This window comes from Humulus lupulus, chromosome 8, assembly GCF_963169125.1.
Source record: "Humulus lupulus chromosome 8, drHumLupu1.1, whole genome shotgun sequence".
NCBI lineage: Eukaryota > Viridiplantae > Streptophyta > Magnoliopsida > Rosales > Cannabaceae > Humulus > Humulus lupulus.
Window position 1 is genome coordinate 167,219,724 of NC_084800.1, and position 16,340 is coordinate 167,236,063.

Consider the following 16,340-nt stretch of genomic DNA (forward strand, 5'->3'; position numbering starts at 1 on the left):
GCTATGAGACATTTGTGTGATACATTAACAAAGTTTCAAAATGAACTTGTTAAAATAATAGGTAAGTGTGTAGACCTATTATTTCATAATGTGATTATTTGTTTGAGAAATTCTTACATTACATTTGTGTTCACATTTTATTTTGTGAAATATATAAAAGAAAGCAATCAAGTGAAAGTTACTTTCAAATAAGTGTGCCTTGCTTTAGCAAGTAAATGAATCAAGAAAAACATTGAGGTTTTTTATCTTGATCTATTGAGTGTTGTTGTCCTCTTCTAATCTTGGATATAAAACTATAAAATAGTGGGGGTGTTGACTATGGTCAAAATCACTATTTTAAATGGGTAACTATTTAATCAAACTATGGCTAGCAACAATGTTTGAATAAAATAATGAGAGTGACTAAGTATGCATACATGAAAAAAGAAATTATTCAAATGGAATCATTTCTACATCTCAAGGGGTGGGACTTAGACTCCCTAAAGAGATTCACGGTTGATGGTAATCTATCTTAATACTAGTCACCAAACTAGTATTAGGTTCAATAGGTAATAACAAGTCAATCAAGTGAATAGTAGTAGTACTCAAAATTTGTCCCATATGAGATATGAGTACTAGTGTGTTACCAAAATGAGGGTTAAAACCAAAAGGTTTTTTAATAGAACTCAGTCTTGAAAAAACAAGTATTTTAGGGTAACAAAATACTGTAAGAGTTCTACCTATATAGACCCAGGGGTGGTGCCGCCCCTCATGAGAATTGGGAGTCATTCTCAAGAAAAGTATATGAATGGAATGTGCACATGGCCATTAATGGTGCAAAAGCGAGACATTGAGGTCTCAAGTGAACATAGCAAAGGTGTGTGTTATCACCGATTTGTTATCAAGGGATTGTGGTTCAATGCTTCGGCAACCAAAATTTCAACAAACTTTGTGATAATTACACTAAGGTAAAATTCAAGTCGAAAGACATTTTACTTTATGCACCAATGCAAATGTTTCTATAGAGAGTGATTATTTAATCAAGTGGGGGAATATTATATTTTAATATAATGTTTGATTGATTAAATAAGTGTTATAAAAAGTGATTATTTAATCTAGTGGGTGAATGTTATATTATTTCATATAATATAATATTAGATTAAATAATGTGACAAAATGTGATTTGTCACACAAATGTGATTTGTCACATCTTGTAACATATTATTGAGAGTCACAAAATTGGACACATGTGTGTGCCCAAATGTGACATATTTTGGAGTTACAAAATCAGTTACAAACCTGTAACTCCCAAATATTACCCAATAATGTGTATATTATATGTTACACATTTGAGATTGGATTTCATAAAGCCATAATGAAATATGGCTGTTGGAGACATGTTTTTAACTCCCAATAGGTGTTTGGAGGTTACAAAATCATGTGGGAAAGGATTTGGGACGTTTTGGAACGATTTGGAAAATCACAATTTTTGTGTTGAAACTAGGCTGTGGCCGCGGCCACTGTCTTTCTCTGGCCACGGCCTGGGGGACAGAGGCCAGTGGCCGCGACCACTGATGATTCTGGCCGCGGCCAGTGAGGCTGACAGCCTATGTGAATTTTCAGTTTTTTCCAAATTGAACAGTTCTAACATCCCAAATAACTCCCAAATCTCCATTTTAATTCCATAAACATCCAATTAAACATTGGTAACAGCCATGGGGTTGGTGGAATTTGAAATTCAAAGGGGTATCTTAAACTCTATAAATAGGAGCCTAATGCTCACTTGTAAGACACAATTTTTCCATCCACAAAGCACTTGGCTGGAAAATACACCTTGAGGCTTGATTATTCCAGAAAGCATTTCTAAAAATCTGTGAGAGATCCCTTAGTGCTTGAGTTAGGGGGAAATAAGCTTTTGGACAAAGGTTTTAAACCTTGTTCAAGCTGGTGATCCCCAACCATCTTCACTTAGGTTGTGTAAGTGAGAGTTTGCTATTGTTTTGTTCTTGCATTTTCTCTATTTCTTTTCTTCTTATTTTTATTTTCTATTTACTTGTAACTTTTGTTTAGAGTTGTAATCTTCTTTTCTTTTGTTTCAAACACATTTCCTTTACTTGTAATCTTTTGTTTAGAGTTGTATCTTTCACCATTCTCTTCTTCTCCTTCTTCCTCTTCCTTTCTCTTCCTTTTTTTGTTTGTTTGTATTTTCAGTTATAGAGTTGTAACACTCTTTTTCATCATCATTATTTATTTGTAATATTTTTCATAGAGTTGTATTAAATTACATTTTCCATTGAGGCAATAACATCTATTTTTCCTAACATTACTCTTATTTGAGCACATGGTTCTAAGTGTTGTTGTAATGTGTATTATATGCGTCATATATAGTTAAATTGGAAATGCATTCTAATTGTAGTGTGTCATATATATGTGTGACAACTATATTTATAGGAATGTATTCAATTTGTGAAAAATTATTCTTTAAAATGTAAGCCATAAATCTTAAAATGTAGACAACAATTATTTAAAATATAAACCTCAAGACATAAAATCTAAACCACGACACTTTAAAAGTTTAACCTCAAGGCTTAAAATTGAAACCACAACTCGTCAAAATATAAACCATCACTCTTTAAAATTTAAACCACAAGCCTTAAAATTTAAACGACTTCTAAAAATTTAAACCATAAGGATTAAAGTTAAATCACTAGACTTAAAATCTAAACCACGACCATATAAAATATAAATTATAATCTTTTAAAATCTAAGTCACGATTCTTTAAAATTTAAACCACTAATCTTTAAAATTTAAATCACCACAAGGTTTAAAATTTAATCAACGTCCCTTTAAAATTTAAACCACAGGCTTAAAATTTAAATAACAACTCTTTAAAATTTAAATCACGAGGCTTGAATTTAAACCACAACTCTTTAAAATTTAAAAAACAATGCTTAAAAATTAAACTACTTGGCTTAAAATCTAAAGTACGACTTTTTTAAATTTAAACCACTAGTCTTTAAAATTTAAATCAAGACTCTTTAAAATTGAAATCATAAGGCTTAAAATTTTAAACCACGCTGCTTAAAATTTAAACTATGACTCTTTAAAATTTAAATCACAAGGCTTAAAAGTTATACTACTAGGCTTAAAATATAAACCACGACCATATAAAATATAAATTATGATCATTTAAAATCTAAATCACGACTCTTTAACATTTAAATCACTAATCTTTTAAAATTTAAACTACAAGGCTTAAAATTTAAACCACGACTTTTTAAAATTTAAACCACAATGCTTAAAAGTTAAACCACTAGGCTTAAAATCTAAACCACGATCGTATAAAATATAAATCATGATCCTTAAAAATCTAAACCACGACTATTTAAAATTTAAACCACAAGACTTAAAATTTAAATCACGACTCTTTAAAATTTAAACAATGCTTAAAAATTAAACTACGATTCTTTAAAGTTTAAACAACAAGGCTTAAAATTTAAACAACAACTCTTTAAAATTTAAACCACAAGGCTTAAAAGTTAAATCGCACTATTAAAATCTAAATCGCGGCCATATAAAATATAAATCATAATCTTTTAAAATCTAAACCACGGATCCTTAAAATTTAAACCCCTAGTCTTTAAAATTTAAACTACAAGGCTTAAAATTTAAACCACAACTTTTTAAAATTTAAACCACAACTTTTTAAAATTTAAACCACAAGACTTAAAATTTAAATCACGACTCTTTAAAATTTAAACCACAAGACTTAAAATTTAAATCACGACTCTTTAAAATTTAAACAATAAGGCTTAAAATCTAAACCGCGACCATATAAAATATAAATCATGATCCTTTAAAATCTAAATCGCGGCTCCTTAAAATTTAAATCACTAGTATTTAAAATTTAAACCACAAGACTTAAAACTTAAATCACAACTTTTTAAAATTTAAACCACAAAACTTAAAATTTATACTACTAGGCTTAACAAAATAAAATGTATAGAATTTTAGCTATTAATTTAATTATATATTTGTTGTGTTTATTTATTATTAAATATTATTTAAAGCTATTAACTAACAATTAAATGAGTTGGATATGATAGTTATGTGACTTCTTATGCTATCCTAAGATGCATATGTATAATAGGAGCATTTATTATAAATCTAGATATAAAAATAAGAAGATTAATTAATGGATAAAAATTAAAATAGTTATCTAAAGTAGTCACCTAATCTAATTTCATCATTCATATGAGATCCCAGGCTTCCTTTATCTGTCGCTCCCTTTCGATCTTTGTTATTAAACACTTGTCGTTTCATTTTGATACTACCGACTTGCCGCTGTGGAACAAATGATTAACAGACATTGAATTTTATAATTCGTCTTTGCAAACTAGAGGGTTCCCCTAGACGGGTTGTGCATTGAGATGAATAATCAAATCCATAGTAGCGATATTAAAGTTTGCTCAAATTTTAGCAATTGAAGAACCAGAACAATTGCGTAGGCCCCATCAAATTGAATTTTCATGTTACCTTGCCTCTTCACTCTCGAATCTTTTTTTTTTTTTTTGGGCATCGTCAAAACCTAGTAAACTCGCAAAACCAACATGCCACCCAAATAAATATTTATATATGTACACACACATGCCGGGAAAAAGGAAGAAAAAAAAAACCCACAGGAAATTTAAACTTTCAAAATCAAAAGATGATAGAATATTTGGTTATCATACAACAAATCAGATGTAGAGCTTAAATGTATCCCGGAAGTTTTAGTAACTGGGTCAGTCCTATTTAGAGTTTCATGCAAATAAATTTTACCTTACAACAAACTAGGCTTCTTTAATCAAACCAACCATTATGACTTGTACAGAATCAGATCAGATCATTCTAAACTTTCCATACAGATGAAGTTACAATAGCAAGTAAATATTAGCAAACAAGCAGAAAAATGACATGATCCCAAGAAAATAACTCAATAAAATTTATTCTATAGGAAGGGTCAATGCAGTTGTTAATGGATGGATTCACCTCCATTTTCTTCATCCCCTTTTGCTTCCTCTCCCCCAGATGTTGATGTTCCTTGCGCATTTCCTCCCATTCCCATAACCTCACCAGGAGGTGGGTGATCAAACTTGCAGGTTGGGCCGTACTTGCATGCTCCAGTTTTCAGATAGTACGGGCAGATTATGGAACCCTGTCAAAATACATCAAAATCTCATGAATACTCACTCTAACTAAGCTACTATCAAGTTTAATTGCAGATACTTCCCAATCTATTTCTTTCTAACTTATTAGGCTGCGATAAGACAATGAATTCTTGAGGAACAGGACTATTATGATATGTAAAACAAGAGGCACTCATTTTCTCTCAATCAAGCTGTTAAAATATTTCAATTTCAATATATTAAAAAAAAGGCACAAAATATAAAACAACTCTGCAAATAAATAATTAATATATATATATTTAAATAATGAGTTAGCATGAAAATCATACCCATAGTTAATTAGCCACTTGTATTATTTGAGAAAAATTGCAGATCATTCATTAAATCTTTTTCTTATACGGTTCAGCGTGTGTTTTACACACGAGTTTCTACAGTATATTCACAAATTGAGCCAATCAGTTGCATTGCCGCAAAACAAGTGAAGGAGCTCCATTTTCATATGCCTAAAATTCACAGAAAACACTCCTTGGGACAGAATTTTCTATCCGCCAAGAAATTTAAATTTTTTAGGACAAAGTCTTAATTGAGGTTATATCATTGGAGCAGAAATTTTAGCCAGTCACTTTCTCCATGCTCGAAGTCAAAGTCCCTCTATGACTGAAGCTCTCAGTTAATGGGAAATGTTGGCAATGGATTAGGTAATTTTAATAGCTAGCTGGCAGTTGAAGTGGAAAGATAATGATTTTCACTTAAAATCAAAGAGTCACTAGCTTTTGTAGATTTTTGGTGTCTTGTTTAGATGGCTGTACAAATGAGTTTGCAATTTTGATATTTAACCGTCAGTTTGAAGGGGATGAGAATGGTTCTTGATCAAAAATTTAGAAGCTTTTTATATTTCTGGTGTTTCGTTTGAATTGCTCCTGCTTTGATTTTGAATGTTTGAACAGAGAAGATTAATTTCTAAAACTAATAGTAATACCATGAGTAAAATGAATTTTATAGATTGTACTTTCATCACATTATAAATTGATGACCTCACAAAGTTCCAATGAGATGAAGGGATGATGAAAATGAGCTTGTTAAAGCATAGGGGTTAGCGATGAAGGATTTGATTAAAATTAATGTTAGAGAGCACAAAAGTCTTCTGCAACAAAAAATATATTAAAACAAAATTGAAGAGAAAAATCCGAGAACTATGGTTGATATTCAACAATGTGTCAGTGAAACACTAAGGCATACAAATAGTAAATATCACATCCAAACAATATAACTAGTTTAAGAATTTTGATGCCAGTCCTCTCTTTTTACTAATCAATTTAATATTTGCTCCATTTTAAACCAAACTCGATTATTTAAAACATACAAGTCATTTTAATTCCTTTCTTCTTGAAAGTTGGGAGTATTCCTAAAGTATTTTTTTTACTTAATTATATGTATGGATATGGCTTCAGATTCGGTGTCGTTATGGTATGGGTTCCATTTTGTGCCAAAAGTTACATTTTATGAGTCAAAACCTATTAATGTGACCAAATAATGATACATGCACTCCCAATTTACACACTCAAACTACACACTATGATATGTAATTAATCTCAACTACGAATATTTTTCAGTGGGTCCACATAATATTTAATTATATGGTTGAGATTACTTACACATCATAGTGTGTAGTTCGAGTGCATCTATCATTACTCTCGTGTGATTAAATTTTTTAGACCATTGGATTTTATTTCAATGTGGAACCCGTATTCTTACTACACCTATAAATATATATATAATATATTATTTGTATCATGTCCACCCACAGAACCAATCTTTAAAAAGCAGGGAAACCTAGTGCAGCAGACCTCATACAGACAGCCACACGACCTACCACTCATGGGTCTAGAATTCCTCAAGTTTTCAGAACAAACTATAGACTTTTAAAGAGAGACAAATATTAAGTAAAACAGCATTAGTGATCTCAGTAATTAGTGAATGAGGATAGCTAAGTACACATACATCATACCTCCCTCCTAGGTAGTCCAGCTAGAGTGAGCTTAACACTCAGTTGTTGAGCCTGAATAGTTGCAAGTGTTGGTGCTGACCGGTCAATAGGGTGATGGAACTTGCATCGCTCACCAAACTTACATTCTCCAGTCTTCATATAGTGCTACAACATTAAAAAGAGAATATTTTGTTAACATTCACACAGTTATCAGGAGTACAGTAATTCATTAACAAGGAACATAATCAGTAAATTACAACTCGCTCAGGAGTAAAACTAGCTGACAGTTCAAATCGATTCTATGTACAAGCAAAGCAAACAGATACTTATACTGCACAAAGCTGCTGAAATTCAGGGAAATGTGTCTTTTCCCATTGCTAACACCAATATCTAGAAATTTTGACTTCAAACTAGAATTAATAAAACTTGCCAAAATTTACTCTAGAAAACCAATTACTTTAGCTGCATGTTTGCATGTGCCTGATAGACCCCAGGTCAGATACACATGCTAGGCGTCCAAGACCCAGATCGTACGCTAAGGTCCCTAAGCAATCACTTAGTGGAAAAGGAAGTGATCGAGCGATGACAACCAAGAGGTGGGCTTGGAAGCAGCCATCCTTTGAAGAAAGCGTAATAGCTCACTGGTCTAGCTCCATGGCACCGAAAATGTATCAGGGCTCAAGTGATTCACCGAAGCGACGAGACCTTGAAAGCTGCTTTTTCAAGCAGTAAAGAGTTTATAATTTTCCTGCTTTGTTGTCATTAGTGCAGGCTGAGATTTTAGTTTAATTGCTGAGATGTTTTGTTTTAATTCAGCTGCCTTTTCTCTCTTTTCCTATTGATTGGCTTTTATGAGTGACTCAGCCATAGAATAGGTATTGATTGATTTTGTGTTTTGATTAGAGTAATACTTACTCTGGGAGTTTCTCCAAGTTTTCTCAATACAACTTGGAATCTGTATTTTCTCTGTTCATATCAATAAGATTGCCTATTTACAGAACTGAATTGTGTTCTTGGTTCTATCAGTGTCAAAATATTTCTATTTTAGTTGTCTTATCAGAAAAATCACTTCTTTCATGAGAAATCACCAACACAGCAAAGGAGTTCTACTAGAAGAAACAGATAAGCTGAACGGACAGTTTAAAGTAATAGTGAACTCATTACTACGGTTACAATGCAGAATCCAGGTTTGAGATGCAACCTAGCATCAAAATTTATTGAAAGGTATAAAATATAGCTCATGAATATGAAGATGCTTACATCACATTCCATTTGCCCAGGGCGTTGAGGGTAGACAGTGGGACCCACTCCCATCTGCAACAGCAAAATAAATAATATTCATCATTTCACAAGAGAATTAACCCAATGAAGTTCTGAAAGAGGAAGGAGAGCATAAATGTGACAGCATTAAAAAATAAAGCACAGTTATGAGTAGTATTTGAGGCAAAAGACCATAAAAGAAAGAAACTTTTCTCAGACAATCTTCCAATTGATCAAACCTAAAATTACATAATCAGATTAAAAAAAGACTAATTGAACAAAAATAATGAAATAATACATGATACACCCATATGTGCCCACTTATGCATGTGCGTGTATGTGTCAAAGAGAGAGAGAGGGTCAAATAATGGTGCACTTTAAACGAACTAAATGAACAAAAACAATAATAAGAAAATATATAGAGTCAGAGAGAAAGAAAGTAACATAACCCCAACAGTAATTTCAATGACATAACTCAACTAACTGTAATTGATGAAGAAGAAATCCAATTTACTGCTACCTGAGCCAATCTGGGGTCAATTGTTTGATACAGAGATGCAACTGGATTGACAACTCCGATGTTCAGACCAGCTGCTGGAGAAGCTACTATGGCATGTCCAATTGCAGCTGCAGGGGGATTAATCGCTGCATAATTCTCAGCATGAAATGCTTTAAGCATGCTATTCAATGAATTACTAAACATGGAAACGGATTCCCGCAACAAAATAACCATAACAATACACATACCATTCCTGTCGGGATGACTATAGCGGCATGTGATACCATATTTGCAGCTGTGGAAAAAAAATGGAGCACTTTAACTCGTAATTTATTTACACAAGTTACATAATAATATAGAGTAAAAAAATGTTTCCATCGTAGTTTATTCAAGAAAAGTGACATCTTTAACCTGCCAGTCTTCAGGTAGAATGGACAATCTGGTTCACCCTGTAAGAATGAAAAGAAGCAATCAATAAAAGTAGCAATGATGTGAAGATAACCAAACAATAAAAATTGGCACCTAACAACTTGAACAAAAATAGAGGCAACCTAAACTATTCCATCCATGGCCAATTTAAGCCATCTCTATTTCTGACATGACATCCATGAAGCATTTAGTTAGAAATACATGTAAATGTGGCATCAGATTTGTCTACACAATCTACAATGTAGTTAAGAATGGCTGGTATCAGGGTCCAATCAAGACTATAAAAGTGGAAAATAAGGGAAGAGCAGGGTCACATTCATGACAATCCTCCTAATCCTCGAAAGGGGGATCGTATTATTATTTATTTTATATTTTTTGCTGAATTAAAAGGATATCTTACTAGTCCTTTTCTTCTTAGGTCATTACTTCATTCTTATTGGGTTCACTCAAAGTCAGGTAGCTTATGATGCAAACCAACTCTACAAATAAAAAGGAATCAAAGCACCCCCAAGATAATGCTTGACCATTTTACATGCCAAGTTTGAACATTTCTTCTCTTTTTCTTAACAATATTAGTACAATACTAATATACTTGGCTTCAATTTTCCTCAATTCCTTTCCTCTCAGTCTCTCTCATGACATTCTATATCTTTTCAGTCTTGCTTAAGCTTGAATCTAAACTCTAAAGTAAGTATTTCACTTTGTGCAATAAATCTTTGCTGATTTGTTGGTAGATAATTTTGTAACATCTTAAACTAGAATTTCATTCACAAATATGTAGAGATTTCAATACCATTGTAGCCTATTCTATAACTTTAGTTTAAGCATTATTTAGGAACTTACGGTCCTATACCCAATCTTTCAGACAAGACCATGTTCATAAGTTAAGACACCAAAGGAAAAGCACTGCATAATGCATCACTTGAAAGAGAAACTTTTTCTCCAACAGCTGTACAATTATACTGTTCACAAACCCCAATCCCTTCCCCAAAAATAGATAGTGAAAATTGAGTAATATACCATGGAAACACAACTACTGAGACTCATTGACTACTGGCCACTAACTACAAAATCTACATTACCGGTCTTATAGGAAGTTCTTTAGTGTTATAATATAGTGCGGGAGTGAACGGATCAGATGATTTCACAGGCTTTGAATCTCCAGGTGCTCCCTCCATTTTAGCTGCTTCATATTGGCTAGATCCATTCTCTTGTCCAGCTGATGGTAAAAGAATATCTTTTGGGTGATTGAATCTGCAGGTTGAACCAAACTTGCATGTTCCAGTCTTCAAGTAGAACTGTGCAAAAATTATGTTTTAAGATTTTAAAACATACAATCTGGAGAATAACTACACCAACAATGCAGTAGGATATATAACTGAAAAACATCTATAATTATCTTACAGCACAAGGGGGTTCAGTAGGCCTCTCAGGTAAGGAAGAGAGATCACCATTCCCTGAAGCAACCTAAAATTATAACAAATTTATTAATGTAAATAAAAGAAATAAAAGCACATAATAATCAATTCGCACATAACCCCCATTCACTTGTACTTACTGCAGCCAAGTTATCCTTTGGATGATTGAACTTGCATCTCAAACCAAATTTGCATCTTTGAGTCTTCACAAAGTACTGCAACAAATAAAGTGTGCAAAAAGTATTGAATACTTCAAGTTCACAAATGCATATACAAATGTCTGTAGAAGGATCACAGTTTGAAATACAACGTACAGGACAATCTGACACCCCCGGTCTCTCAGGAAGGTCTTCACTACCAATAAGTGGAACCTAGATGAACAGGAGATCAAATCTTTTTCTCATTAGAATGTAGTAATTATAGCTCAGGACCTGATATGAGCACATCTTACAGATAGAGAATCACTTACAAGCATAAAAACAGCTTAAAACAAAAGAAAAAAAGAAATATACTGCAATTCCTAAAGCTAATATATCCCACAAGTCAAATTTATATACAGCAAGAAATACAAACTATGATTCTAGAAGTCCTCTATATTATAAACAGATATACAGCAATAACATTTTACAGAGAATACTACATAAAACTTAAATTTATGACCATCCGTAACATTTTTGTAGCTCTCACTTCAAAAAGAAATAAACATGGTATCAAGATTCAGTCTCATGAAATTAGGAAAACAGGGGACATTGAATGATGCTTAACAAACATGCATGATGCATATAATGCTAATTAACATAAACATGTAGGGGGAAAAAAACACTGCATGTTAGTATCACTTCCATTTTCTATAAACTACTGTTGCAAACTTCCAGTGTCAGTAATGTCTGCAAGTAGGCGACATCGATGTTTAAAAGAATGGCAACATAGCAATCTTAGATCTGATACTACAAAGAGAATAGCTGTTATTTAGCACAGAATGAAAAATTATAATTCAACATCTAGAAGTTTTGGAAAGTGAGATATTGTCAATGAAATGCTATTTAGTAGCTAGAGATCTAGTCAACCACAAAGAATAGTGAGGTACGTCAAAAGAAGGAAGAGGGAAAACAAAAGTAAATTACTCAACCATTACAAGCCACACCAGAAGACGTTCACCATGTTGCATTAACACATGCTATATATTATCTGTTACATTTTCCAGACATTCACAAGTACAAATAGTTAAGTAATTATTGGATTATAAAACTCTACACATAAAATATTTAAAAGAATTAGGATTAGTTACCCTCTGGATCCCTAAATTATTGAGAAAGTTCTGTTTTCATAAAATTTAAATTTTAAACACAAAGGAACCAAGTGAAAAAATTGTATGAAATTACTTTTGTCCTTGTAGTAAGTGAAAGTTTCATAGCGTTAATGTCCAAGGAATAATGGAGAATAGTTTCAAAAGCTTACCATATAATATGTGCAATCTTATGCGTGGGGACCAAAACAAAACCATCTCGGTTATAATTCCACTTGTTATAATTCTTATATCACTATTATAAGCTGTATTCACGTGTTATAATTCCACTTGGTCACCCCTCAACCCCCCCCAAAAAAAAAACTCAAATACAGAAATTCAATAAAACAAGGAGAGCAAAAGACACCGCCACACCACCAACAAAACAAAAAGGAGGGGGGCGAAAGAAGTAGACAACTTTAAGAACATCCATCAGCGACCATTTTTTTCTAGGGTTTGCATAAACCAGGGTTTATGTAGAATATTATAATTTACATGAAACTAAATATAGATATACAATTGTTATACATAAGCATTCATATTGCATAGTTTAGAAAACCATAGGGAAAGAAAAAGTTAGACTGGATGTATTCCCTTACTTTTCACACAACATATATAAATTGATACTTCCGAATATGATATTTCAACGAAATATTAAATCCAAAACTATAATATAGGGTCTATTCTCTCATAAAACGCAATAGTTATCTGAGTAATAGCATTTTAAAGGAAAAACTATTATATCATAACATATATGTTTACTCTAATAAAAATAACTTTTCATATAAATAAATATAGTAATAAACGGTCACCTCTTTCCAATCTGGGATTCCACCTTCAGGAACCCAAATAGGATGGTCAAATTTGCAGCTATCTCCAAATTTACAGGTTCTTGTTTGCATATAGTGGACACAATCCTTCTCTCCTGGCCTTTGTGGATATATAGGCAAATTGCTTGCACTCTCGTATCTAAAGCGCTTGGCCAAAGCATTTGCAGAATACCAAGCTTCTTGCCCCATTGTATTATGGGCACCCAAAACAGTTGGATGATACAGCGCTATAGTACATAGTAGACAAGTATACACAAAAAAAACCAAGGAAATATAATAGTTACTATATAGCTATAGTTAAAAAGTACTTAATAGAGAAGAACATACTTGGTTATACATACATAAACTCAAACTTTCTACAGAACTGTATGCAGAAGACATATAGTTGATAACTAGGTTTTAAATTTAGGAATTAAATAGCAAACAAAATAGAGAATCCACCCCCTTTTTACCTTTTTAATAAAAATATCTAGTTCTTTTCATATTAGTAAAACATATATTGGCAATATATACTTGTTACTTTCCAGATTTCCCACATCCAGCACCCAAAATTTGAAAGCTGGCCAATCAAAATTTCTACACTTGCATTACCATCTCCAATAAGATAAATAAGAACGACCCTAAAGTGCTTAAAATCCTCTTTCATTCAATTTATAATTGCCAGTTCAGTACGTAAAAATCTTCCCATGATAAAGATGAATTGAACATCAATACCACACACGCAAAAACAAGCTTTAAAATAAAATCATAACAGAAAATATTAAGGGTCCAAGCTGTCTATCATGGATAATGATATAAAGCTTATACTTGAATTTGCTCCATAAAATAACTAGATATGGCTCGCTGAAATTAAGAAAAATAACGGCTACAAGACATTCTTGTGGAATCATAATGCCGTCATAAAGATCTAGTTGGCATGGTCGAATACATTATTACATCGCCTTTTGTGGTTTTCTACATAGTATAGGAACAGCAAAATATCATAAAAGGGAAACGATCATAAAACTTTTCCTCAACTTCAATTTTCAACCGAATTTAAAAGATACTTTACTTTGCTCCTCCAGGATCGGCAATATAAGAAAAAAATACATTTTAGTATAATAAAATTAATTCAATGAATGAGAAATAAATGTTACGACAGTCTACAGAAAATCCTAGAGCCATATTAAAAAACAAGGTCAAATCTCAACCAAACAACGATAACAAAACACAAGAGCTCCCAATGTGGTGCTTAAGAGCACCAATAGACAATTCTTGACAATCTAAACCCCCCTTCGAATGTGGTCCAAAGCAAAGAGTAATCGTCACTTAAATAGTCAAAACTAGCGAACACTGCAAACGAAGTCCGCTCTCAAATCAAAACTAAAGGCAAACAATCTCTTCATGAGTGAAGAGCGATGAAGACAGCAGATATTACGAAGCTACCAAAAATCAAACGATTCATTTCCAAACGAGACAATGTACAAGAAATCCAAAACCGTCTGCTCTAATTCAAACAAAAAATGCTAAATATGCCAAATTTAAGTTATCGAAAAACAATAAATCCAATAATTTAAAAAAAGTAACAGAAAAATCTCACTATTTCCCCAGAACCCAAACAGAAAATATCCTGTATGAGAAAAATATTACAGGGGTAACTAAGACCAAAAGATATAAAAGCAAGCAGAAGGAACCTTCAGAGGTACGTTTGATACCGGTGACGGGGTCCTCTGCGGAGGCTGCTCCGGCGGCGGCAGTCCAGGAAGCGAGGGAAACTAAATGCGAGTTGGTTCGAGAGGCGGCGGCGTAAGCGTTAAGGGCATCGGCCTGGCCAAGATACATAGTAGCGGCTCGTTGAGGATCGGAAGCGAGAGAGTCGGGGAAGTAGGGCTCGGTGTAGGAACCAGAAGTGGCAGCAGCAGATTGTGCGGCTCCGAAGCCGTAGAGATGGCCCGCCATGGAAATGGGGACCAAGTCTAGCCTTTTTATTTAGGCAAAAGAGCAAATTTCACTCTACTCTTTAACTTTACTATCAAATAAATATTATTTTGTTTTTAATTCACTGCGTTCCATCTGGTTGAAAAATTAAAATGATAGTATAAATATGATTTTGATTTTACTTGTTTTCAACACTAAATATATTTGTAGAAATTTTTAAAGAAAAAAAAACTATAAATATATGTATTATTCTCACTTTTCAAAACATATATTGTAAACCAAATTATTTGAGAAACTATCTATAATTATTAGAAATATTGGAATAAAAAATATTAAAAAAAACTAAAATTAGCAAGTAAACATAAACTTTGAATATTTTAAAACAAAACAAAATAAATACAATTTTGTGTGCCCATTTTTATTTGGAAATTTACAATTATATACTTAAAATCTAAAATATTTAGAAAAATAACTTCAACCAAATATTTAAACAAATATCGTTACCATTTCAGTATGGCACAGCAGATTTTGAAAAAAATTGGAAAATTCCGCTCAATTTTTTGTTTTTTTTCTGGGTTGTAAAAAGTTACATTTTAATTACTTACGATACTGATAAAATACAAATTGATCACTTTTTTTTTATTAAAAACTTTATTTATATATCATATTATTTCAATATCTTTTGGTTACTTTCAAAACTTATTTGTGGACATTTTAATATACCAATTAATTATTTTTATATTATAGTATGGTATCTTATTATTTAAGATACATGTTGGTAGCATTCAAGCTTATTTCATAAACTAATAAGTTGTCATATAGTATAATAAGTTACCATATATTTCATTAATAAAAAATAATTTATTATACTACACACTAACTTTTAAATGAAAACTTTTAATAGACTTTTTTAGTCACGTAATTTACATGTCTTATTATTTAAGTTTATGTTTCCTTCAAAACTATTTTAGAAACTAATTAGTTATCATATATTATAAAAGTTACTCATATAATTCCAATTTTTCATGAATAACTTATTAGAAAATGATATTATTTAGTATATTACATAGTTACTTTTAAAAACTATATTTTCGTTGATTTTAAAATCATTTAAGATACCAATTGGTTACTTTTTGATATATGACTAAACTTTTTAGTATGCGACAAATTTAAAGCAACCAACAAACTTAGTGAGTTACCAAAAAGAGTCTTCTTATGTTTAAAAGTTACCAAACAATATCCTAAATAATTTATTTTAAAAAATTTACTTGAAATGTTTATAAAATAGCTTTGATTTTGTTCATAAAATCATATGCTATCTTTTAAATGTAAAATAAGAATAAAAATTTTGGTATATTAAATCTTAGTTAAGTTTAAAGTTTATTTACTTTTTTATTAACAAAATATGAAAAATAAACTAAAAGTTTGTTTTTTATTCTAGTCATCTTCTCCGGCGATGGCAAAAAAACATATGATTCCCACATATCAAAATGATAACCTTGAAGGGAAAATTTGATAACTACCAATTTTTAGGAGCAGTTAACTAAAATTAGACACTAAATATATT

The 16,340-nt window shown here is 31.8% G+C and overlaps 1 protein-coding gene across 6 annotated transcripts; it reads right to left on the reverse strand.

Annotated features, from left to right (window-relative positions):
- Positions 1–4,666: 4,666 nt before the first annotated feature.
- Positions 4,667–14,901, reverse strand: LOC133798637 (zinc finger CCCH domain-containing protein 37-like). Of its 6 annotated transcripts, none has more exons than XM_062237049.1 (12): positions 14,530–14,901; positions 12,839–13,083; positions 11,056–11,112; positions 10,882–10,956; positions 10,728–10,790; positions 10,406–10,621; positions 9,306–9,343; positions 9,143–9,189; positions 8,916–9,022; positions 8,396–8,449; positions 7,157–7,300; positions 4,667–5,177 (listed from the first exon to the last, which is right to left on the reverse strand). In XM_062237049.1, the coding sequence occupies exons 1-12, from the start codon at positions 14,792–14,794 to the stop codon at positions 4,995–4,997; spliced, it is 1,494 nt and encodes a 497-aa protein (XP_062093033.1). In that variant the 5' UTR covers positions 14,795–14,901; the 3' UTR covers positions 4,667–4,994. The 6 variants fall into 6 exon arrangements, with proteins under 6 accessions (XP_062093033.1, XP_062093032.1, XP_062093031.1 ...); XM_062237048.1 differs by having other exon boundaries at positions 8,913–9,022; XM_062237047.1 differs by having other exon boundaries at positions 8,916–9,040.
- Between the last annotated feature and the right edge of the window lie 1,439 nt (positions 14,902–16,340).